The sequence below is a fragment of the Anomalospiza imberbis genome, chromosome 18 (assembly GCF_031753505.1).
Source record: "Anomalospiza imberbis isolate Cuckoo-Finch-1a 21T00152 chromosome 18, ASM3175350v1, whole genome shotgun sequence".
Lineage (NCBI taxonomy): Eukaryota > Metazoa > Chordata > Aves > Passeriformes > Viduidae > Anomalospiza > Anomalospiza imberbis.
The window spans coordinates 12,724,516-12,748,766 of record NC_089698.1 but is presented as its reverse complement, the minus strand read 5'-3'; the positions used below and the strand labels follow the sequence as shown (position 1 = coordinate 12,748,766).

At 44.9% G+C, this 24,251-nt stretch overlaps 1 protein-coding gene across 8 annotated transcripts in view; it reads right to left on the bottom strand.

The window, feature by feature from the left end:
* Positions 1 to 24,251, bottom strand: part of MTMR3 (myotubularin related protein 3) — a 74,537-nt gene that overhangs the window by 35,572 nt on the left and 14,714 nt on the right. For all 8 annotated transcript variants that reach the window (XM_068209187.1, XM_068209186.1, XM_068209189.1 and 5 more), the window contains 4 exons: positions 7,087 to 7,164; positions 3,123 to 3,196; positions 2,662 to 2,751; positions 1,008 to 1,124 (listed from right to left, as the gene is read on the bottom strand). In XM_068209187.1, coding sequence (XP_068065288.1) covers positions 1,008 to 1,124; positions 2,662 to 2,751; positions 3,123 to 3,125 — 210 coding nt within the window. In that variant the 5' untranslated portion in view covers positions 3,126 to 3,196; positions 7,087 to 7,164. The remainder of the gene's footprint in view (positions 1 to 1,007; positions 1,125 to 2,661; positions 2,752 to 3,122; positions 3,197 to 7,086; positions 7,165 to 24,251) is intronic.

Below are 24,251 nucleotides of genomic sequence, written 5' to 3'. Positions count from 1 at the left end.
AGAATGTTTTATCCTTAAAGACATCCCAAGCCCTCCCTGCCCTGGATTTCAGTGGAGTTCATAGGAAGTTATTACTGATAGTCATATATGGTTACAAATAATTATTTATATTCTGCTCTGCCTCACACTCTGATTATTTCTGGTTAATGATGCTGATGATAATGAGACGTCACACAGAATGAGAGGGCAGAACACTGCATGTGAAAGTCAGGGAAGAATAATTAACACGGTAATATTCACAGGCTTCTGTGGACTCTTCCCTGAACACAATCAAGGAACATGATTTGAAAAAACACCAATTCTTGCTATGCTCAAAAATACTGAATTGAAAATCCCTATAAAGCAATATCCCTAATTGTCCTAAGGACAGGAAGGGCAGTTCATGCTCTAATGGCTTCTCTAACAAAGGAACTCCATCATTCCCTGGCATTCCTCAGGACACTCTTGATTTCCACCCTGGAAGCGTCCCCAGCTGGTGAGACTGGTCTGTGTGAGCGTCAAGCACTGCCCAGGACTGTCCAATACCCATTTAACTGTGTTTGCTACCAGAGGAGGTGGAGATGGAACCATTTCAAGAAATGGACACTTGGAATAAAAACAAAGCCCTAAAGAAATGCATTGAAGGTGAGGTCCCACTCCTGACCTGTTACATCAAAGACTGCACTCAAAGCACTCAACAACTGGCACAGAACTGCAGCAGCTGGACCCACTCCCACCTTCTGAAGCTCCAAGCAAGGCACAAATGAGGTTTAGGTGCCCCAAAAGCCCCTTGGAAGACTGACTATTTCTCCCCACTGAGCTTGGGGACACCTGAAGGTTGAGGGATGTGACATTTCTTTATGACATCTGATTTTCAGAACTGCTGAGTCACCCTTTAGTGCCTAAATACACATTTATTGTCTCTGAGAATATGATTTGAATATCAGAAAAAAAATTCATTCTTAAGGGGGGGATCACTGTACTCTTATCCCAAATTCTGTTATTTCCTTTGAGATCAGAACACTTACATTCACAACAGATTCCTTGAATTTGATGTGGAGCCTGTAGTTGGAAAGGGCAATGATGGCATCCTCTGCTCGTCCCACGTACTCCGTGCTCTCCCCGTGGAGCTCAATGAACGGCACCTGCAGAAAGGCAGCAAAAAAGCTCATTTCAGAAACCATTTCCCAAAAATCTGCCCCTCCTGCAGCACAAGAAATCAAACAAAGCCTGCTGAGAATTCAGCCCTGCTACTGCTGCTAAGAAGGAACATCAGGTAAGGTTGGCTCTGAGGTTAATTGCAGCCTTTTTCTTAAATGATCCCTTATTTTATGTTACTTTTCCTGAGTGGTAAGTGCCTGGTCTGGGAAAGCAATGAATTTTTATGAAAAATATCCTCACATTTTGGCAAGCAGGCTGACAAAGCCCTTGATTTATGCTCTCACTCCTTACTTAATGGAGAGTAGCATTTCCATAATGTTATTAAATTCATCCTAAAGTAGGCAAAACATCCAGGATGAATAATGTTCCCTGCTATTTCCCCACTATTCACCCAGCAAGCTCAGGTAACCAGCCTAGGCTGGATCCCTAAATGCTACAAAGCTGAGCTTGGACAAACCAAGCTTTTTGCTCCCTATTTCTCACAGTAAATATGAAAATGCACAAGAAGTTGCTGCTTTGGAAAGTCAGAAACCGGCAACGTCTTTACACCACACATGGAAATTGTCACTGGTTAATTAAAATGTGACTTAAGCCCAGTTGAGGCTGGTGGAAAGCCAGGTGGAAAGTGAAAATGCCAGCCTTGAAAGTGATCTGGTTTTACACCAAAGTAGCTTGAATAAAAAAAAAATACTTTGTATTACAATGAAACTCCTCAGTTGATGCAAGAGTGACTACATGGAGAGTCACGCTGGCAGAGCTGGGGGTGCTCCCCTGGAGAGGAGAAGGCTCCAGGGAGAGCTCAGAGCCCCTTGCAGGGCCTGAAGGGGCTCCAGGAGAGCTGGAGAGGGACTGGGGACAAGGGATAGAGGGACAGGACACAGGGAATGGCTTCCCAGTGCCAGAGGGCAGGGATGGATGGGATATTGGGAAGGAATTGTTCCCTGGCAGGGTGGGCAGCCCTGGCACAGGGTGCCAGAGCAGCTGGGGCTGCCCCTGGATCCCTGGCAGTGCCCAAGGCCAGGCTGGACAAGGCTTGGAGCAGCCTGGGATGGTGGAAAATGTTCCTGCCCATGGCAGGGGTGGGACTGAATGGGCTTTAAAGTCCTTTTCAACCCAAACTATTCTATGATTGTATGACAAATAATTTGCACTAAACTGATTTCAAAAGGAACCTTAGAAAATAAAGAAATTTAAAAAATATCTCTTTTTGTGCAACACAAGACTTTTGGCTTCATAATAACCAGATGCCAAGGCAGTGTTCAATCAGCTTAGTGCTGCTTTTTCAAAACAACAGAGTTGTTGTTTTGAATAAAACCCTACCCTTGGAATTAAAGCACAGGTAGCAGTGATATTTTTCAGACACCTGAAGAAATTTCTTGTAATAAAATGCCCAAGTTCTCTGTCCTACCAAGAGAGAAAATGAGTTTCTGTGCTGTGAATTAAAATTCTAGAGGAGATGGCAGAGAATCCATAACCCAACTGGAGGCAGTGTGATTTGAACAGGAGCAGTGTGGTGATTACCTGAAGGTTCTCATCCTCTCGGATCAGCTGCTTCCTGGGAAAAATCTGATTAGCCTGGATGCATTCAAGGCTGTGCTGAGTCTCTTCATCCTGAGGAACAAAGCGTGACAATCACCTGCAGCACTGGCACCTGCTGCCACCTTCCCCAACCATCCACAGCCAAGGAAAAGCTCCCACAGGATGAAGTGTCCAGAGAGTTCCAGGAGCAGTAACACACTAAAGTTTCTAAACTCTCCAACATGGGCCCTCAGACAACGAATTTGGTATTAGCAACCGGCTCCCTTCCTACAGCCTGATTAATAAAGTCATTAAAAGCTGCAAGATTTATAGCAGCATTAGGAAAAAAGCATTAGCACTGCCTAAAACTCTGCAACCCCACGTGGAAACGTTAATTCCCTAATGTTTTTCCCATTTTAAACTCTTCTGCTCTGTCACAGACCCTACAAAGCCCCTTTGCTTACCATGACAGGCCCTGGGCAGGAGGAGGAATCCTCGTCTTTACTTGCAATACTTTGAGCTCTTCACTTACTAAAATCTAGAAAATCAGGAAAGTATAATGATGAAATAAGATTCATTTTCTTTTAGCAAATAAATACAAATTAACTTTTAAAGACTGTGAATGTAGCTGTTAGAAAACTGAGAGCAAACAGTAATTATGAAAAGATGAAATCTATAGAAGCTCCCTCTCCTGAGAGCCAAAATTGTTTCAAAATGTGTCTGGTTCCTTCTGTTCATCCTGAAAAATTACCTTTGGATGTGCTGCTGGGAGAACACCTGTCTGAAGGCAGCAATTAGACCAGTGTTTATATAATTTAAATTAAAACATGTTCATCTTTCCAGATCCCCCGGAATTTTCTCCCAAGTTGCCTGCAGACGGTGAATCAGAAATCCGTGGGCTACAAATCCAAAGGGATTGTTGGGATCGTTGGGGGTGATCTGGTGTGGAACACAGGGATTTGATCCTCCTGGAACAAGCTCATTTCAACTATGGCATATGAACTGGAGTTCTTATTGGGATAAAAATCCTCATTTTACACGTATGGCTAATTTTGGATATCCATGGATGTACCAAAATATCCATTTTCCTGCACTGACATTTCCAAGAGTTCCAGATCACTACACTGGGGACTTGCTCTCTCCACTACCCAATAAACCCCTCAGTTTTGATCATCTGCAAAACTTCTGGGAATATGAACATAGTCCTGAGGTTTATGCAAATCACCCACTTAAGAACTTAGTGACTGATGTGAATACAAGAGTTACAATTTGAGTTTGGGATTGATTTTATACTCAGCTTTTTAATTCCAGGTAGGTTCTCCCCTGTTCTACTCAACCAGGATTCACTCAGGTATTTATGGAGTTTGCAGACTGTGGTACACAAAACTTACAAATGAAAATACATCACATGACTGCAGTCAGTTCCCAGTTCACATCCAAAGCTCATATGTCACTTTGCTTATAAATGTATTTCAAATGATCAGTGCTGAGGCTGACAGAGAGAACCACTTCAATCCATCAGCTCCCAGCACTGCAGGGAGCCCTGCACACATCCTGTGCTTGGTATGGAATATTGACAGAGGGCAAAGGAGCAGCAGCTGCACATCAAGTACCTTCACATAGGTGTGTTTGTAAATATATTTACATAAAAGGGGGAAATGATGAGCAGAATTGAGCTCAAACTGCCATGGATTCACTAAAAATTAATGCAGAAACTAGATATAAAATCCTGGGAGAGCTGGAGAGAGACTTGGGATGAGGGTCTCAGGCAACAGGACAAGGGGGAATGGCTTCCCAGTGCCAGAGGGCAGGGATGGATGGGATACTGGGAAGGAATTGTTCCCTGGCAGGGTGGGCAGGCCCTGGCACAGGGTGCCCAGAGCAGCTGGGGCTGCCCCTGCATCCCTGGCAGTGCCCAAGGTCAGCTTGGACATCGGGGCTTGGAGCAGCCTGGGCTGGTGGAAGGTGTCCCTGCACATGGCAGGGGAGACATGGGATGAGTTTAAGGTCCCTTCCCACTCAAACCATGCCAGGATAGTATGATAAAAAAATACCTTGTTATTTCAAGGAACTCCTTCAGCTTCACACACAATTATCAAAGAAACACCAAATTAATTTTTAAAATCTACTTTATTACAAATTTGAAGTTTGCTTAGTATCTCTGAGGAAAAGCTTTAATTTAATAGGCACTATGCTAGAAAAAATTCTTTCCTACTTCAGTTTGATTAGATATATGTAATTTATGAGATTGTTATATAACCACCTACATATTAATAAAACCAATATTAGCTTAGAAAATTGGGTCTTTTTAAATATCTTACAGCTGTGCATAAACCAGCATAAACCTCCAGCAGAGACTACTCAAAATACCAAGTTTCAGTATAACTCCTGCAATCACTGCAGAACAGTTTCTACAGTGACAGTGTGGCTTTTTCCATGTGAGAATCTTCCTTTTTAAGGTGAATTTTGGGAAAGCTGTGTGGAAAACAAAATCTGCCTGTTTCAGTTTGGGTCAGGACTATCAGATGCAAAGGGTGATGTTGCCAAGATAAATGGCACAAGAAGTTATAGGACTGGTTCTAAAGCAAACACTTTGCTCTGGCTGCTGCTGGGCATCAGTGAAACGCGTCAGCAACTTCCCTGCCACCAAAGGAATGCTGAAAATTGCTGACAGAAATAGCAAAAAGGCTGAATTGTTACAGCGAGGCTCTCTGAGCTGCTGGACAGTGAATACTTGGAGAGAAATCGTTCCTTTCCCATCACGTTCATGAGCTGAGCCCGCTCCCTCCAGCAGCTCAAGGTCACTGCGCTCAGCAAAAAGAAAAGGGAACAGCTCTGGAAGCAGGGATGCACCACACACTGCTCAGGACAGCCCAAACCACACCTGAATCCACACTTCTTTCTATCCCACAGCTTTCTACCCCATTCCCAGTTCACCAAACTCTTCCCATGGGAACAGAAGGAAGATCCCAGTGACTGCTGCCACCTCATAAGGGCATTTCTTGCTTTAGAAGCCTTGGAAGTAAGAACATTCCTCCTATCATCAACTCCACCAAGCACTCCTGAACCCTCTCCACCATCATTCCCCGTGCTGCTCCGAGGGACAGCTGGGGACAAAGCCAGCCCAGCAGCAAGTGGCTGCACAAACCCATTCTCAGGCTGATCCACACCACTTTTAGGACTGCAAAATGGAAGGAGAATTCTCATTCTTTTCAACTGCAGCTCTGCCCTGACAGTAAAACACATTTTCCAGAAGTGAATGGAAAGGTACAAACACAGCTCATTAAAAACCTGGTCAGGAAAGCAGCCTTAAATTCAGGCTCCTCCTTATCAATAGGATCACACAAAAATAGCAGCCAGCTTATACACAGAGGAGTGAAACTTGGGTTTATTGGTACAAGTACTGGGTTTGGTCAGGATAGAGGCCAAAACAAGGTGATGTTATCAATTCACCATCTGCCCTTTTACCTGCAATTCCATGTGTGTTAAATTATGTCAAAAAAGAGATTGGTCTTGTTAATTCTCCATCCTTATGTTCTGCTTGAAAGGATAAATGATGAGCAAAGGTTGTAACCTCAGACTCTGTTCAGCTTCTATGGGAACATCTTAATTACCTTTTGTTTCAGATGTACCTTCTGGTTTAAATTATGTACATAATTAAGAGTAGCAATAACCATCTGTTTCCCAGTGAATCTAAACAAAAAAGATTAGCTAAATAAAGGATCATTTAAATTCACATATATTTAAATGCAGTTGGACTTTCAGCAAGGAAAAGAAAAAACTGGAGGGAAAACAGAAAAAAGGAAGAATACAATCATTTACTTTGTCCCCTTACCTTCCCCATCCAGACTGAATTCCATGTATTTTAATATCAAAATCAGACTGAGCTGACCCCTGAGCTGTTTACATACTGTGGCACAGCTGCCCTCTGAGTTTGGAATTCAAACTTTTTGGCAAAGGAACATTAGAAAATTTGAGAATTGAACATTCAGGAATGCGCTGTACCTTGAGCAAAAGATGCTTCTGTTGCAAACTGAAAACACTTCTCCCCCTTTGCCAGGTGGAAGGAAATTTCTGAGATAAGGATTAACACTCCATTTCTCTCGTTTCTGTCCCTGACAGGGAGGTTTCTCCTCTTTCCTGACACCACAGGCTGCAGGGACTGAGGAACTTTCACCAGGATTTACTGGGAGAGCAGCTGACAACATGGATATTTGCACATTGTTCAGGAATAGGAGCAGGACAAAGAATGTGTTTGAAGCTTGGGCACAACTAAGAGTCAGGAACCTTCCTTTCCAATAATTAAAGGCTGCAAACTCCAACTCGGTGAAATACTAATTTTTATCTAAGATCTCGGGAAAAATTTGATTTAATTAAGAGAATAATCAATGATGAGCACAGAATCCACAGACAAGCAGCTGATCTTACCAAAGAATGAGAGAATAAACAGTCCTCTCTTGTCCCAGAAAGTTCCAACTGTTTTCTTCTGATACTTCACATTGGCAGCTGCAAATACAAAGACAGCACTTTAAAACATGAACTCCCCTTGAAACAAACACTTTTGAACCTGCATCCTAGACAGAAGACTCCACTGTGGGGGGACTTTGGATTAATTCAAGGGGGAAAAGAGAAAGTCTGAGTGCCTTGGAGTTGTAACAAGAGCTTAACATGCCCAGAGAGGGAAGTGCAGGACTGGATTCTGATGGATACGTGTGGATAAGGCCTCTTTTCTGGCAAGGAGCAGTTCTGAAATCGTGGCCACAAAGCAATTCAGAATTTTCCTAAATGAGTAAACAAAGTCTAAATTATTTCACAGTAAGAGCTACAGGAGAGAATTTTATAGAAGCCCCAACTGGATTTACACTGATCTTCAGAGTGGGTTTCATTTTACATTGCAATTGGCATTTCTGGCCCCAAGAAAGCCAATGAAGACCCCCAAACAGTGGTTGCTGCCTGTGTGCTTTGGTCCAATGGTACAAAAATCCCAGGGAACAGCAATGCTCACGAGGCCACTCCTGCCAAGACCTTTTCTTTGGGTTTTCAAGTACTGTACAAACACTTATTGCATCAAAAAAGAGGTAGTGTGCCAGAAACACACATTTGTCAAAAATTAGATGGAGAAAATATCTGCTCTGCTTCATTCCTACAGTCACTCCAACAAGAGCAATAGATACCTCCTGTGGCATCAGAAGGATATAAAGTTTAATGCTAAAATACCCAAACACTAAAATTGAAAGCTCCAGACTAACCCCATTGCTCCTAAAGCACACAAGCAGCCAAACTGATGGGACACCACTGCCTTGTATCCAAAGGTTTGCTCTTCACAGAAACTTGGAGACTCTCCCTGTAGCACACTGCATCTGGATATGCCTGGAAAGTCCAATTTCTCCACCATATAATCCTGCTGCTGGAAATAGTTTGCCTGTACTTTGATATGCCACAACTACTGATAATTTTCACATTCTGGTAAATGAAATAAAATACTTTTGTATTTTGTGTTCATTGTGTCCTTTAGTTTATAGATTATGACAGGGAAAAGAAGTAATATACAGAAAAAGGAGATGTAATTTTAGGACTGAGAGTAGAAAGACATCGTGTAGGAAGTTGTGCATCAAAAATTGTGCATTTCAAGGAGTTGTGCCCCAGGCCCAGCATTGCCAGCTGGGTGAGGGAAGGGATTGTCCAGCTCTGCTCTGGGTGGCCTCTCCTGGAGTGCCGGGGACAGTTTGACCACAATGTCAGAAGGATCTAAAGCTGCTGGACATGGACCAAAGGAGGGGCATGAGGATAGGGAAGGGTCTGGAGGAGCAGCTGAGAGCACTGGGATTGTTCAGCTGGAGCAGAGTAGACTGAAGGGAGATTCCCCAGGGGCTGCAGCTCCTCCCGAGGGCAGCTCCCATCTCTGCTCTGGGACAGGGACAGCACCCAGGGAACAGCTGGAGCTGGGCCAGGGCAGCTCAGGCTGGAGATCAGGAAAGGTTCTTCCCCCAGAGGGTGCTGGGCACTGCCCAGGCTCCCCAGGGAATGGGCACGGCCCCGAGGCTGCCAGAGCTCCAGGAGCCTTTGGACAGCGCCGCCAGGGATGCCCAGGGTGGGGGTGTTGGGGGGTCTGGGCAGGGCCAGGGGCTGGATCAGTGATCCCTGTGGGCCCCTTCCCATGCAGGATTTTCATGATTCTAAGATTCTAATACAAACTGATATGCACCAGAAGGAATTCTACCATCTCACATGATGGACAGTTTAGGGAATCTCATGGAATTTCAGTATTTACACAAACAGGGAGCTGAGGATGTGCTTTAACAGAAAGCCCCTGTGTTAATGCCAGCTGTCCAAACCCTCAGCTAAACTTCAATTTACCATTTCATAAAACAGTTTCTAAAAGCAACATTTCATTACCTGCAACAGAGGTCAACTTTGTTTCTATTAAAAAAAAAAATCTCTCTCAATCAACACGCCAAACACAAATCCCAATAATTTTATGGGTCGATAATCCCAGCACCCAGGTGGAAATGGGCACAGTTTGACTGCGAGGTACCACCTTGAGCATGCAACAATTGTTCAACTTCACAGCTGCCTGTTGATACAAAGTCACCTTTGAGGGGAATATGGAGCAAGTTTATTAAACACACAAAAAAAAAAGCTCTGAAGGCAGACTATGCAACTCTAGAATGACTCCTCAGAGACAGTGTTCTGTATTTGCTTTTCAAAAGGCAAGATACACATTTCGGGTGCAGGAGCTGGACTGATTTTGTGTGGTTTGAGTCCAAACTAGAAAAAAAAAACCTTCACAAAATCTGCAACAAGCTTTTTATTGATTTTAACGAGGCTTGGAAGAAGCCACCAAATCTCAAGAGTTTTGTCAAGAAGTTTAAAAACAGGACAAAAATGTTCCAATATAAGCATGAACAATTCCGCTTTCTCGCTGCCAGAGCTCAGCAAACCCCCCCAGCACGCTCATCAGCATTCCTGCTGCAAGGCTGCTGGGCTCTGATAAGAACCACCAATGTTATCACTTCCTAAGTCAACAACTTCTGCCAAAATAAGGGGAAAAGCTGCCTGTAAGAAGAAACATTGCTATGAGTTCTGCTGGCCCTCTCCAAAACAAGTCCTGATGGGAGCACTCCAAGGTCAGGAGCAGCTGTTTAATTAACACATGCCAGCACATCCCAGGGAGCTGCCCCTCAGGACAGGGATGCAGCCATCCCCTCCAGGTGTTCGGCAGCACCTCAGCTGTGTGAGCCACAGAAGGGATTCAGCACCATCAGGAAAGACAAGGGGAGAAGATGGAAAAGAGACAGGATCCTTTCACTAAATCCTGAGTCAAGGGTGTCTTTTAAGGATGGGCTTTGCAGCACCTTTACTGGACTGTCACACTCTCACAGCTCGTTTGGTTGAGCAGAGAATGGTTTGGGTTGGAAGAGACCTTAAAGCCCTTCCACTCCACCCCTGCCATGGGCAGGGACACCTCCCACTGTCTCAGGCTGTTCCAAGCCTTGTCCAGCCTGGCCTTGGGCACTGCCAGGGATCCAGGGGCAGCCACAGCTGCTCTGGGCACCCTGTGCCAGGGCTCACCACCCTCCCAGGGAACAATTCCTAATTCCCAATATCCCATCCATCCCTGCCCTCTGGCACTGGGAAGCCATTCCCTATGTCCTGTCCCTCCATCCCTTGTCCCCAGTCCCTCTCCAGCTCTCCTGGAGCCCCTTTAGGCCCTGCAAGGGGCTCTGAGCTCTCCCTGGAGCCTTCTCCTCTCCAGGTGAGCACCCCCAGCTCTCCCAGGCTGGCTCCAGAGCAGAGGGGCTCCAGCCCTTGCAGCATCTCTGGTGCCTCCTCTGGACTCTCTCCAGCAGCTCCAGGTCCCTCCTGTGCTGGGCCCCAGGGCTGGGGCAGCTCTGCAGGTGGGGTCTCAGCTGAGCAGGGCACAACCCCCTCCCCTGATTCCAGCACAGGTGCCCAAGGACATCCTGTCACTGCCCAATTCAAACATGTCACACTCTGCTCCAGGACTGAAGGGGATGGGAACAAGAACACTTTACTTTTCCTTCGAGTCATCCTCTAAGATCCTGCTCTGGTGCCTATTTTGGGAACCTGGACATTGGGTGAACACTCAGCACAAAGTGTCTCCAGGCTTTTTTCTTGGAAGACGTAATGGAGAAGTAGAGTATTTGCACTGTATATCAATCATACAGTGAAACACAAGTAATAGTACAGCTGGAGGGGGAAATTCCAAATAATTGTTTCCAAACTGTAAAACTTTTATCCCTGGCCATACCCCAACCCCTGGGATTCCAAGGGCTACCCAAGCCAACATCAAAGCCGGCCCTACTCTGAGCAGTGATGGACTACAGGAACTCTAAAATCTAAATTATTTGAGCCTGTGACAGTGTTTTTCTTGACATTTATTTTAATAAAAAATTGGCAAATTGCTAGGAAAAGCACTCTGGAGAAGTTTCAATCAATGTGTTTGTTTAATTAGGTGACTGGAAGGTTGTCTCTACAGTTTCTTTGCTGAAAGGCTCTATCAGCCAAAGCAGGAGAGCCATGATTTGATAAGCATGGAAATGGCACAAGGGAAAAATAACTGGAGAGAAAAACAAATCCAGATTTTCTCTAGCTGACAGTTTTCCTCATAAAGATGTAAACAAACACAACCAAAAGGAGCTGTTTTCCTACTAATTGACTGTTTTGAAGATGTATTTTCCCCTCCCTTTGCCAAAATATGGCAGTTGTGCCACACCATGTCCCAACCTAACATGATGCAAGTGTGGTTTTTGATGAGAAGTTCTGCATTCCTGTTTACATTCTGAACTTCCCAGTATGGCTGTTCCCACTCACCCCAGCTCTGCCATGAGGGGAACCTTCTCTTGCACAGGATTACCACACACCCCCCATTTCTTTCATCACCTCTGGGTTTGCCTGCTCCCTGCTCACTTCAGCTCACAGGTTGTTCTTCTCCTCCTCTCTCCTTTTTCTGTTCTTCCTGGTGGATTTGAGCTTCCTTTCCCTGCTATTTTTACACAACTCTTAGCGTGCTCAGGAGCAGGAACACAGTGCTGCTATCAGCTGCCCACCAGCTGGGGGATGTGGTCAGCTGGTGGCCAAGCTGGAAACCACAGAGGGATGGGAGCACTGGGAATGCAGCCACTCCCGAGGCTGGATGGGGCAAGGCTGCTCCTTAATAGAAAGTCTGAAAACGTGCACATGGAGAAGAAGGAATGCTGATCCTCAGGGAAACATTTTCTGGTTTTTAGTGCCATGTGCCACAGAACTTTTAAGGCTGAAAAAGACCTTTGAGGCCACTGATTTGGCACCACTGTGTTCACTACTGACCCATGTCCCCAAGAATCACACTCACGGTGCTGTTAAGTCTCTCCAGGGATGGGGACACCAGCACTGCCCTGAGAGGCTGTGCCAGGGCTGGACAACCATTTCCATGAGGAAATCTTCCCTAATATCCAAGCTGAGCCTCCCTTGGCACAGCCTGAGGCCACTCTCTCTCCACCTGTCCCCGTTCCCTGGGAGCAGAGCCTGACATCCCCCGGCTGTGCCCTCCTGTCAGGGAACTCCCTGCAGAGCCACAAGGTCCCTCCTGAGCCTCCTTTTCTCCAGGGTGAACAACCTCAGTTCTCTCCACCTTGTCCATCATCCACTTCCCTGAAGGAAGTAACATTCCAGCTGGATATGAAGGTGTGCACACAGCCACACTCAAATACCTGACAGGAAGAGTAGAACAGCCACACGGAACATCCCACCTTCCACAGCACCAATGGAACTGTCCTGCATCACAGCACTTGGAAAAGCTCTCATTCCACTTTCTGTTCTCTCTGCTTTTATGAGTGAAGACTAAAATTAATTAGAAGAGTCCAAAGCATCAAAAAACTTTTGTCAACATCTGTCACTGCACTGACTCATGCACTAATGGCAGGTCGGCATTTGGGCTTCCTTCATCTTCCCGCTCGGAAGTGGCATTAATCTGCTTTTAAAGCAGCTTGATTAAGCTGATTATCTTTGCAGATTTGTTAAAGATCACTTCTTGCACTCTTCAGAAATTCAATGCAGAAGCAACAGTTCAAAGTTAAAGCAAAAAAATTTTTTGAAAGAGAAGCAGAACTTGGAATGGCAGAGGAAGGCAAGAGAAGCACTTCTGGGGGTCTGATAGCAGACAGTACAGAAAAAATTGATTTTGCAGTAAGAAAGATCCATTTTTTCCCATAATTGATGTCTAGAATAAAAAAAAAAACCTCAATATTTAGCTGAGATAACAGTACTAATTTTTCCCAAAAAAAGAGGCTTTTTAGGAAAGTGCTTCCAAATAAAGGACTCTACATCAGTATTTTCTTTCACTGATCTCCAAACAACCCAGGTCAAAAGACCACAGCAAGCTTGAAACCAAAATCCACAACAAAATGTCACTTTTTCTCACAAAATTTCAGATTCTCTTTTAATTCCCTTTTTCATTTGCATAAAACCCTGGGATCCAAAGGCTGCAATTATACATAAGCCAGGATACAATTTACCCATCAGAGATCTTCTGTACCATGTCTATAATTTTCCTTTTATTTCAATTACTCCATATTCCTCCGTTTTATGTGCATGACAGAGGAGGAAGAGCTACCAAAGACCAACAGCTACACAGATCTGGAGAGAAACCTGGAAGGAAGGGAACTGAATCTGCATTTCAGTACGGAAGCTGACAGGACACAGACCCAGTGGATTTGTGGAGGTTCTAAGCTGGAAAGATGACCAGGTGTGCTGGAAAGAGTATTTATGCCAACAGGTAACCAAAGAGCCATGAAATGCAAGGCAATATCAGACTGGAGCTATGAAATAAACAGCAAGGTTAGATCAGGCAGCAGAAGTTTCCATTTGAAAAGGCATAGTGGAGAAAGAAGGGAATAATTTGCTCTTCACAGTTCCCATTTTTCCATTAAGGTCCTCACAGCCCATTTGCCATGAGTCACACTCCCTCCCCTCTTTTCTGCCTTTCTAGAAGGAAGGCAGCAAACAAGGAGAAGTGGCTGTTAATAAAAGTCTCCAAGGTTTTACTCATCCTCCCAAAACACTTCTTCATCCCCCTTCCCTCCTCCAGTCACATCTTGCTGCAGCTCAGACCTTCCTGTAAGGGCCTTGGCAGAGGGAAGGGGCAGCAGCCCCTCCCAGAGGAGCATCCCACACTGCCCAGGACAGCTCCTCACGTGCTGGGATTTCCTGTCAGCAACACTACAGACACCGACGAGGAATAAAAAAGAGAAAGAAGGGTTTGAAAATAGGAAGAATCAAGAAGCAAATGTGATTTCAAAGTTCCTCTGGAGTTTCAAGATACACTCCCATGACTTTTCTCCCAGCCTGAACTTCCTTAGGACAACACACACAGTCGCAGCTCTCAGCTCCTCCGTTGACCTCATTTTCACCACATTTTTTCTGGCATAAAACTTTTAAAATCTCTTTAACAAAACACGAGTGGATGCTTTTGTTGTAAGACAATTTTTTGAAATAGCAAATACCTGTTATTAATAATCTATTCATGCTCTGAGAAATAAATGCCTAAGTTATTACAAGGTGTTCCTAATGGGGACTTTGGTCTCCACAGAGGCCTGGCAATCATGGAATCATGGAATGGTTTGGGTTTGAAAGGACCTTAAAGCCCTTCCAGTGCCACCCCTGCCATTGGCAGGGACACCTTCCGCTGTCCCAGGCTGCTCCAAGCCTTGTCCAACCTGGCCTTGGGCACTGCCAGGGATCCAGGGGCAGCCCCAGCTGCTCTGGGCACCCTGTGCCAGGGCCTGCCCACCCTGCCAGGGAACAATTCCTAATTCCCAATATCCCATCCATCCCTGCCCTCTGGCACTGGGAAGCCATTCCCTGTGTCCTGTCCCTCCACACTCTTGACAAAACCCCCTCTCCAGCACTGCTGTGCTGCACAGCCCGGGACAGGCAGGACACAAAAGTCTCTTTGCTGTTATCAAGGCCTAGAACGAGACATCCCTTTCTCTGCTTGCACACATTGCACAATGTAATTATGGGTAAAGCTTTAATCCATTAATTCTTCAGTGGCATTGAAAAGACCTGTCCTGTCAAGGATGCCACGGGAGATCCACACATCCACCCTCACTGCCTCCATCGAGGAACAGAAGCCATTGGGAGGCTCTGTGTTCCAGGACTCACACTGGATCACCTTACACGACTGGAAAAGTTAATATTTCAAACTAACCCAGCACTTGGTAAAATTGTGGCACACTCCAAAAATGCCTTTTTTTGATGTGGTATTAAGGTGGTATTGCTTTACAACAGACTATGCTGCTATTCCCTGAAGCATGGTGAGCCAGCAGAAAGGGTACTGCTCCCATACTCCTCCCAAACAAAACACCCCGCTTCCTTAGTTTACACAACTCTGGCATTTCAGACCCATCATGGCATACTCCAGCTCCTTGACACAAGGCAAAACTAACCCAGGGAGCAGATCTTGGAACCACCACTCCGCAGCACTGGAGATGTTGTTTGCTTCCAGAGCAGCACAGCCTGAACAACTGCAAGACATTTCAGATTTATAGAACTGAAGGCAGTTTAAGAATCACTTCACCTCCTGCAGAAATGACATTTCTTTACAGAACTAATCAATTAGCCCTTTCATCTCTTAGCCCGCTCACTTCTTTGCGAAATGTTCAAGTAGTTTCAGTTTGAATGGCAGAGCTTACAGTTCAGACACCAAGCACCCTCCCAAAGCCCTGATCCACTTCAGAGCTGTCAAGCACACGACTGCATTTTGTACTGAAGGGAACTGAAGGGACTTTTAGGAGTAATTCATGTATTTCTGCCAGAATCTGTGAACCTGAGTATGAAGAGCCCTTCCCTTCAAAGTCTCCTCAATCACCATGGCAGGGGACAAGTATGTTTGATCACAGCATTATTTACAGTATAAACCAGTAATTAATTCAAACCAAGAAAAGCCTTGAGTTCAGGTATTCCCTTATTAGTCCATGCAAAACAATCCTGAACTGAATAAAATAATCATACTGAAAGAGCTGACTGAAGTTGAGAGACAGCTTTATTTAGCTACAAGCAACCCCTTTGGATGAAGTGACCCCCTAAATTGCACATTTCAAAAGCTAATCAAGGATCAGAGTAGCTTTTCTAGGCTCACAAAAAGCTGTTTCCTAGAGAGCAGTCCACACACTTGTTTGGGCATCACCCACAAGGCTGCCAAGCCACCAAGAGCACTCACCATTCACCAGAAGCTCCGTGTTTGCAAATATTGCAAAAGTCAAATTTGGAGGAGATAAAGCCAAGTGTGTTTGTCCATGATAAGGGGGCCAGCAAGAGCTGTGTCAGGAAAGCCCAGCAGCCCAAGGGACTGCACGGAGCTTTCTGCTGGGTCCTATTTACCCAGCAAGTTCCAGGCACACCCAGGATTTACCAGAACGGGGTCCTGCCCTCCCTGCACTTGAGCAGCAACTCCTTCCAGGGAGAACTACCAGGCATTTCCACCAGCCCACTGCCAGTTCCAGCTTCTCTAAACTTTCAGCAGTTTCCAGTCAAGTTACCTAGAGAGGGAGAAGATTCCCAGTGGCATTGCCCTCAGCCAGGCACAGCAGGGAAGATCTCTGGCTCCCTACAGGAATTAAGACACACTCAGGACTTGGATGCCTTCTCCTGTTAATTCCTGCATTGAGATCACAAGGGACAAACTGGTTTGGATAATGTACCAGCACACTGCCTCCAGCAAACCTGCTGCTTCCTGGCATTACCCTGCTCAGCTGATTCACAGAACCATGGAATGGTGTGAGTTGGATGAGCCCTTAAAGCTCATCCAGTTCCACTCCCTGCTATGGACAAGGACATCTTTCACTATCCCAGGGTGCTCCAAGCCCCAGTGTCCAACCTGGCCTTAGAACTTGGGACTCATCCATTCACTAAAGCAAAAAGAAAAAAGAGGAAAAGCAAATACTTTCCCTCCTGTAGTTAAACCGCCTCAGTATCTTCCAAGTATTAAGACAGTTGTTTATTCCTATCTTTTTCCACTTGTGGAAAGTCACAGTTAATTTCAGAAGCAGGAAATGTAACAGTGAAATACTAGTTTCCATTCACAAGCTGCACTTAAAAAAGAGCTGGAGAAGGACCTCAACTCAAACAAAGAGCAGGCAAAGAAAAAGAATCTAAAAGAGGGTCCTGCACACGAAGGCACATGGGAAAGGGACACGGAGCTGCCTGAGTATCCAGCTTTAGTGAGGAGCAGTGAAACTGCATCTCACCAAGAGCCTCAGCAGAGCAGCCACCAGGAACTGAAGCAGCACAGCCCTTTGATGTGGGAGGCAGGAGCCCATGGAGGAGTCTTGCAGCTCTTGTGATCGCCTCAAGAAATGTTTTAATGGGCTTCAATTCCCATAGCTGGTTTGGAAGATCAATTACACACATTACAGTATCTGGTGTGAAGTGCTGAGGTCTTTAATAGAGCAGTTAATTTTGTCACACTGCACTACTCATTCCTCTAGAGACACAACAGTGCTGCTTCAGAACCAGTTGACTCTAACATGTATTTTTCTACTTTTATGCATCTTTAAGCCCAATAGTCCTCCATCAACTAAATCAAGTTAGATGCTCTGCAATGTTCAAATCTTGAATGTGTCAAAGGCAAGAACGACTACACTTCCTAAAGTCATGTCTCCAGGCTGCCCAGGGAGACTGAGTTCAGTCAGGACAAGTCCCCAAAATACTTTCTCCACAACAACTTCCATAATATTGAAAGTACACAGGCTTGTTCCCTTACACTGCAGTTGCACAGCCCTTCAGTGCCAGGAAGGAATTTACTTGGATTAACAGAATATGCTTACTCTAAAAAACTAAACAGCACGAAGTCAAAGTTAAATATATTCAGGCATTGCAGAGACACCAAAGAAGGGTTTGTGGTTGCTTGAGGCATGGATGTGTATCAAAACAGAGTTTCAGCTGGAATTGAAATTGAGCTCTGCAACAGACTGCAGCTCTGCTAGTGAAACAAGGTTTGACAGAGCTCCTGTTCACAGCCACAGTCTCGCCCTTCTCTTATTTAAATATAAAATCCATTGAAGTCCAAGCTTCCATAGAAGGGTACCAGCAGATACTGGAAAAGGGAATTAATTCTATAGGGTACCTGTACCTCCTTTGGTCAATCTTGCCATCCAAACAGTGATTTCAACAGGACTGAGTTTCTCTGGGGAACAGGAAGATTTCCCTTCCTACCTGCTCACTTAAATCAGACCTCACCAAGTTTTCTATAGCAGATCAGTTTTTACCTAGAAGAGATATTCCTCCAGTATCTTATTGTATACTAAAAAAACTTTTCAAAAGCACAACAAATTATTATACAGACACTTATTTAAAACCTCTCTCAATTATTTTCCCTACAGAAACTCAATCCTTTTGGTAGATACAACAAATCCTGAGAAGGAAGAATAATAGTACAAAGAATGTAAGTAGTCATTTAAGTGTTTTATCCTTTAGAGAACATTCACTCTTTCCCTGTGTGACTCAAAACAAACCTAATTTACTAAGAAAGATTTGGTTGCAACTAAGAAATAAATCATCATTTTAAAGAAACAAAGGTTTGGGCTCTTCATCACATTACCCAAACACAACACATCCACATCTCTCCCACAGGCATTGCAGAAGTCAGGGCAGTTCACAGCTCACTCTGTTATTGATGCTTCAGGGAAGGTAATTTTCATTTAATTCCAGATTCTAAAAAATATGTATGTCAGAAGACTGCAGTTATCCACTTCAATTTTTGCATTTAAATCATTATCAGCCAGCAGGACTTAACCTTTCTTTAAATAATGTAAAGATTTATAACCGTCCTTACAGTAAGTTTACCATGTTCCCTTTAAATTGCACGTTAGAAAAACACACAAGAGCATGTGTGCGTTGATCCACGCGCTTTCCTAAAGGTGTGAAAATAGCACAAGTCACATTTGTAACACTCCAGTTCTTACCTGTGACTTGCAGATCTCAAACTTCAATTAAATACACAGAAGTGGCACTCCACAGTAAAATTAAGATCAACTAAATCAATCTATTTTTGGTCTCTATCATTCCATTTGAAGCACCCTCTAGTAACCACCTGAGTATCAAAACCAAGCCTGTACTTACTAAACATGAACTCTGAGAAGTCTGCATTAAACTAATGAGAATAAAATATTCAAGGTGCATTTGCTTGCAGTGAAAAAGTAAATCTGGCAAATTTTGGTTTAAAAAAGTAACTAGGACATAAATAAGGAGCAATAAATGTTGGGGTTTGGGTCCTGCCTTACTGCCTTTCCTCTGATGAAATTAAATGGCAAAACCCCCTGACCTCAGCTGACACCCTGGTTCGTGCTGCACACACAAGATGGAGCTGCTGAAAATAAACAGACACAATTCTGAACTTCCATTTGCTCAGGTACTCAAGGACCTCCTTAAACATCTTATGAGGTGCAATCTCTGGTCAAAATCCAAACCAAGAGAGCAGGAATTTCTCCCCTTCCCGTAACTCTCCAGGCTGCCTGCAGTAACACTTGCCATCAGATCCAGGGGGATGAACTTCCCAGAAAGCCTTCCTCCAGAGACACCAATTCCCCACCAGATTTATGTCACAGAAACAAGGTTGAATATCCAATTATAAAACAAACAGAAGTTACTGCTGCCCCTTTGAGTACAAATGGGAACGTACGAAGAACCAAGATCAATAAATATGCAAAAAAAATCCAGAACAATTGGAATGAGTGGAGAACAGCACACCAGGGAGTGCAAGCCTCCACTGGCACAGTTCCATTACATCCAGTTGTTCTTTGGACTCATCCAGCTGAGGTTTGAGGATCACCAGGCATATCCTTTCCTGACAATCAGTTCCAATATTAAAGCTGGAATCTGAAACCAACTTCAGAGAAATACTCGAAGGCAAAAGAAACCTTCATGCTCTGAGCAAAAACAACAAGGCTAAGAACAATGCTCAGAATACTTAAGTGTGCCTTGCTTTTACTTGTAAGCCTTTTTTTCAGAAGGTTATGCAGTTTGATGTAACAAAAATCTAAATGTGAAGACAAATCTAGAAGCAAATGCTCAGAGCTGAGATGAAAAAGCATCTTTAATTTAAATAAATAACAGCTCACTGCAGGAACAACCTCAGCATTCAGGTCTTGTGTTTCAGAGCCTGCACAATTTTGCTCATTTAGATTCAAATGCCAAAAAATAGCCCAACTCCTCTCCTGGATGGAAGATTACATCTTTATGCAGGAAAGCTTAGCTGGAAGCTTAGAAGAGTCTGTCAAGGAAGAACAAGGATCCATGGTATGTATGTTTATTAGAAGTACCACTTCTGTGTCATTAGTAGAGATGTGACATCTCTGCATCAGCTCCAGGTCCAGCTGACAGAACTGTTCCACAGGAATTCCCTGATAGGAAAGGCCTCCAAAATAAAAATGGCACCATGAACCAGCACCTACAGCCAAACTTCCATGTTCAGCCTGAACAACTTGAGGCTTGAACTAAAGATTTCTCTTTTCCAGTTGCTGCTGAGCTGGGTGCTGAAAAACAGATCCTGCAAGAACAGGTAGGACAGAGTGGCCTGTTCTGGTATTTTACTATTTCACATATTTCAGGAAGTCAGAGCACCGGTGTGGAAGTGCTGCTGTAAGGGAAGGGATCCTTGACAGGCTGACAGGCTCAGTGCTGCATTTTTGGCCTAAGCAGTTACATGCAATTGCACAATGAGTAAACAAGGGAGGCAAAGCTGACAGCCCAGGCCCTGCATTAATGACCCAGTATGTATTTTCACTGCTCATACGTGCCATGGAAATCAACTTGCAATTGCAGCCTAAAGCGGCCCTACATAAAAACCATGAAGTGAAGGGTTGCACATTAGGAAATGCAAGCACTGTGATCACCTGTGAAGCTTCTGCTCAGCCTCCCTTGGAATATGTATGCTCCTTAATTCCCTTCTCCATCCTCTTCTTCCCATAAACCCTCACCCAGTGATCTGAGGAGGACAAAACTCCCTGAACACAGTCCTTTTCCTTAAACCCTGCACTCAGTGTGGAGTCCTGAAGCAGGTCAGTCCTTCTTGCACTGCTCCTTTTATGGCACCTCTTCTGCTAAGGATCCACAGCACTCACCTGAGCTCCCACACTGTTCTGCATGTTAATGGACTTCTAAAAGGCTGGAAAACTAAGGATAGTATGAGTTCAAGCCATCAGAAGGATCTTCTACGCCCAGAACAGATGTCCAGAGTTCAGTTTTTTGAATATTCCCAATTTTTACAGTATTCCTGCTCTGTCTTTGGGAAATACAACTCCATTACCAGGAGTCTGAGCAGCAGAGTCAAGCATTCAGGCCTGGAGTTGTGTACTCAGCACCCAAGCCATAACTCTACACACACCTGGAAAGGTTCCCAGCAACTTCCTAGCCAGGACCACAACCCATAACCAGGCAGGGACACACCTGCCTCTCCAGGATGGCACCAGCCTGACTCACCAGACCATCACCTACAACTTCTTCCCAGATAAAGCCACCTCACCCGGTGCTTCTACAGATACCAGGTAATTTAAAGTCTTATTGGGCCACCTGGAAATTCTGGATTTCTTCAAGTGTCCCATCCTTCTGCAGCCTCTGTTTAGAATTACCTCAGTTATTACCTGTGGAGATGAACTACTGATGTCAGCACAGTCATAGCAATACTCAAAAGATCAAACAGATTGTTAGACACCTGAATATCCAATCATCATTCCTCCCACAAACAGCCTAATCTTTATTTATATTAGTTTACTGGCTCAATTGCACAGCACAGACAAACCCCAGGCAAGCCTTCAGAACAGACCCGCACTCCCAGCTGGCATGGGAGCTTCATCAACAGCCATGGCCATTGGTACCAGGAAGCCCAGCTCATCTGGCTCTGAGCAGCAGTTATTTCTGCAGCAACTTTAGAGCAGGCTGTTTTCTTGAAGCCATTGACAAAAAAAGCCACTAAATTAGCTCACAAGTCAGTTTGTGTAACACAGCACAGGCCACCTGCCTCAGTGAGGCCCCAGTGCCACGCTCTGTCTGCCACAGCTTTAACTCTTACTTAACTTATCAAAAGGATGTCAGAAGTCTTATGCAAGCTCACCTCTAACGTACTCGTTATCCTCTTAGGAGCCACTGAATGAAATGTGAGTTAATGAATAACACAGTAGGAATTATTTCATTACCCCCATGGTGAGAGAGAGCCATCTAATTCTTGGATGTGATGTCAGACTTGAGAAACAGCCAGTGGTACTTACTCAGGCTTCCACTGCTCACTCAACTGCTACAGCAGTGCTGTTCCCAGAGCAAGGCTGCAGGCTGCTCTGACAGCTCAAGAGCAAAGCTGCTCCAGGAGAAATCAGGAATTCAAGCAGCAGGAGTGAGGAACTGGAGTCTGTCACTCTGCTCCCACAGAAGCGAGAGGTTTCTAGCAGCCCACATTTAATGTACAGGCCTTGCACAGGTATGGGAATCAGGGCAGTAAGAGCATGCCAGCTCTTCACGTTTTCCTCTTTTACAGTGTCAACCCCACTGCAAGTCACCATTTGTCTCTGCTACTATGTCAGCCTGTCTATTAAACTCCATCAGAACCCCAGGACACCTACCGAAAGGGAAGTCTGAAGCAAGGTACAGATCCTTCATCAGTCATTGGCAATCCCATCTTTTGGCATTCCAGGCTGCCTCACTTCCACTTTATTTCAACTAATGCTTTTCACTATAAAACTTGCTGCATTGTGGCTACAAGTACATGTTCACTCCTCTGTGGAAAACACACATCTCCTGCTAGTGCAGGTAGTGAGAACAACTCCAAGAAAGACCAAAATGTCCTTCAGGTCATCATTTGCCTGCAATAACAAACCAGCTCTAGAGTGCCCGAAGAGTTTGCATGTTTAAAAGTTGAGGCAGCTTCAGAAGGTCTTCAGAGCTGGTATTTTATTGATTTCCTCACTGTGAAGTCCATCCTCACTGCTATTAGGACAGCCATGCCTGGCAGTGCCCTTAGGATAGTTTGGCTCTCAGGACACGCGTTCCTTCCTGTCCAGAACACCTCCATACTTCCTTCACATTAGGAGGAGCAGTCAGGAGTAAGAAAGCAGCAGACATTTGAACAGCTCACACCAATTCATTACAGAGCCTACAAGTATCATTTACCAGGTGTTCCCCTCTAACAACCTGTCCAATGAGGAATAAACTACTACACAAGCCAGGTAAAAACCTAAGCAAGAAGAAAAACTGGAAGGCCTGGGAGACCAAAGCTAGATAATGGACTTCTCATGCAGATGAAAAACCAGAACTCTCTCCCTGACATGACACAGCCAATGAAAGGCACAACAGAAGCAGATTTCTCTGTATGGACTGCAGAAATTCTCATTCCAGGGAAAGATTTCCCCATACCCTGCTGCTTGCACTCACTCCTGGACAGCCCCAGAGCACTGAGTCTGTGTAACACTTGGAAGCAAAGGACAATCGTGCCACACTCCTTATCAAATGGAAAGAAACACTATCTTCAAGCCTAGCACGTGCTGTCCTGTCATTCTCACAGGAGTGTGCACATGGAGGATGTATTCATAGTCCAGGCCTGGCACCACAATCACTGTCAGGAGTGCAATGCTGCAGTATATTTAGAATGGCTCTGTTAATACTACAGTTCAATGCCATGATACTGTTACTATATCCCAGCCTGCAAACCCACTACTGTTCCACAAACATTCAACCTTAGTTCTTCAATAACTGCTCGAAATACCAATACTTAAGATACGAATCTCATGGCAGTATCTGCAAAACTGATAGAAAATTCAGCAAGAAACTACAAAAAGCTCACTTTGGAGCAACTTTCTGTCACGTGAGAAGCTTCTGAGCTGGTATGGAGCAGCATCACCTTGTGAGGAGCATCTGTGTGCAGGAATGGCTGAGCCTCTGAGTCAGCCCGAGGTGCTCACCCAGCAGGCAGTGCTCACTCACCCCCTCAGCTGCTCAGCAGAGCACACAGCTGCCTCAATACCCAACAATCAGCGCACAACAACACAGAAGGAGGTAGGAACCGTGTTTCTGAGGTGTGATGCCACCTAAGAGGGCAATGGGATTGAACTGATGCCCTCACTGCTGAGGCTGGGAGGTCTCACTCTGGCTGGTACAGTGATACTGCTGAAGTTGGACCACGTGCTTACATTCCCACTGAGTCAGAGCTGTCCTTACACAACACATCCAAGTTCCTCAGGGCTGTTCAGCAGGCCCTTCAGAGGCTGCAGCTGTGCTCCTTCTACAGCTGTGCTGGTTAACCAGGCTCTCCTGCCAAGGAAACTGCCAAAGCCATGCACAGCCAAGGGAGATTGGTCTCTCCTGGAAGCATCCTCAGTGCCATGCCAACAGCAACTGCATACAAAACCTGCCCTGGGACCTGAAGGCAGATTCTCCTCACCAATAGGCAGATTTTGTCAGATACTGTCTCTTCTCAGCAGTCCCACATTCTATCCCTCAGTGAGCAGCTCTTACCTATTTTCACCACACACTTCAGGAGAGAGACATACACTTGATTTGGCTGTGTGGTCTGGTGGGAGAACAGAGCAGCAATATCCAAGTGTCTT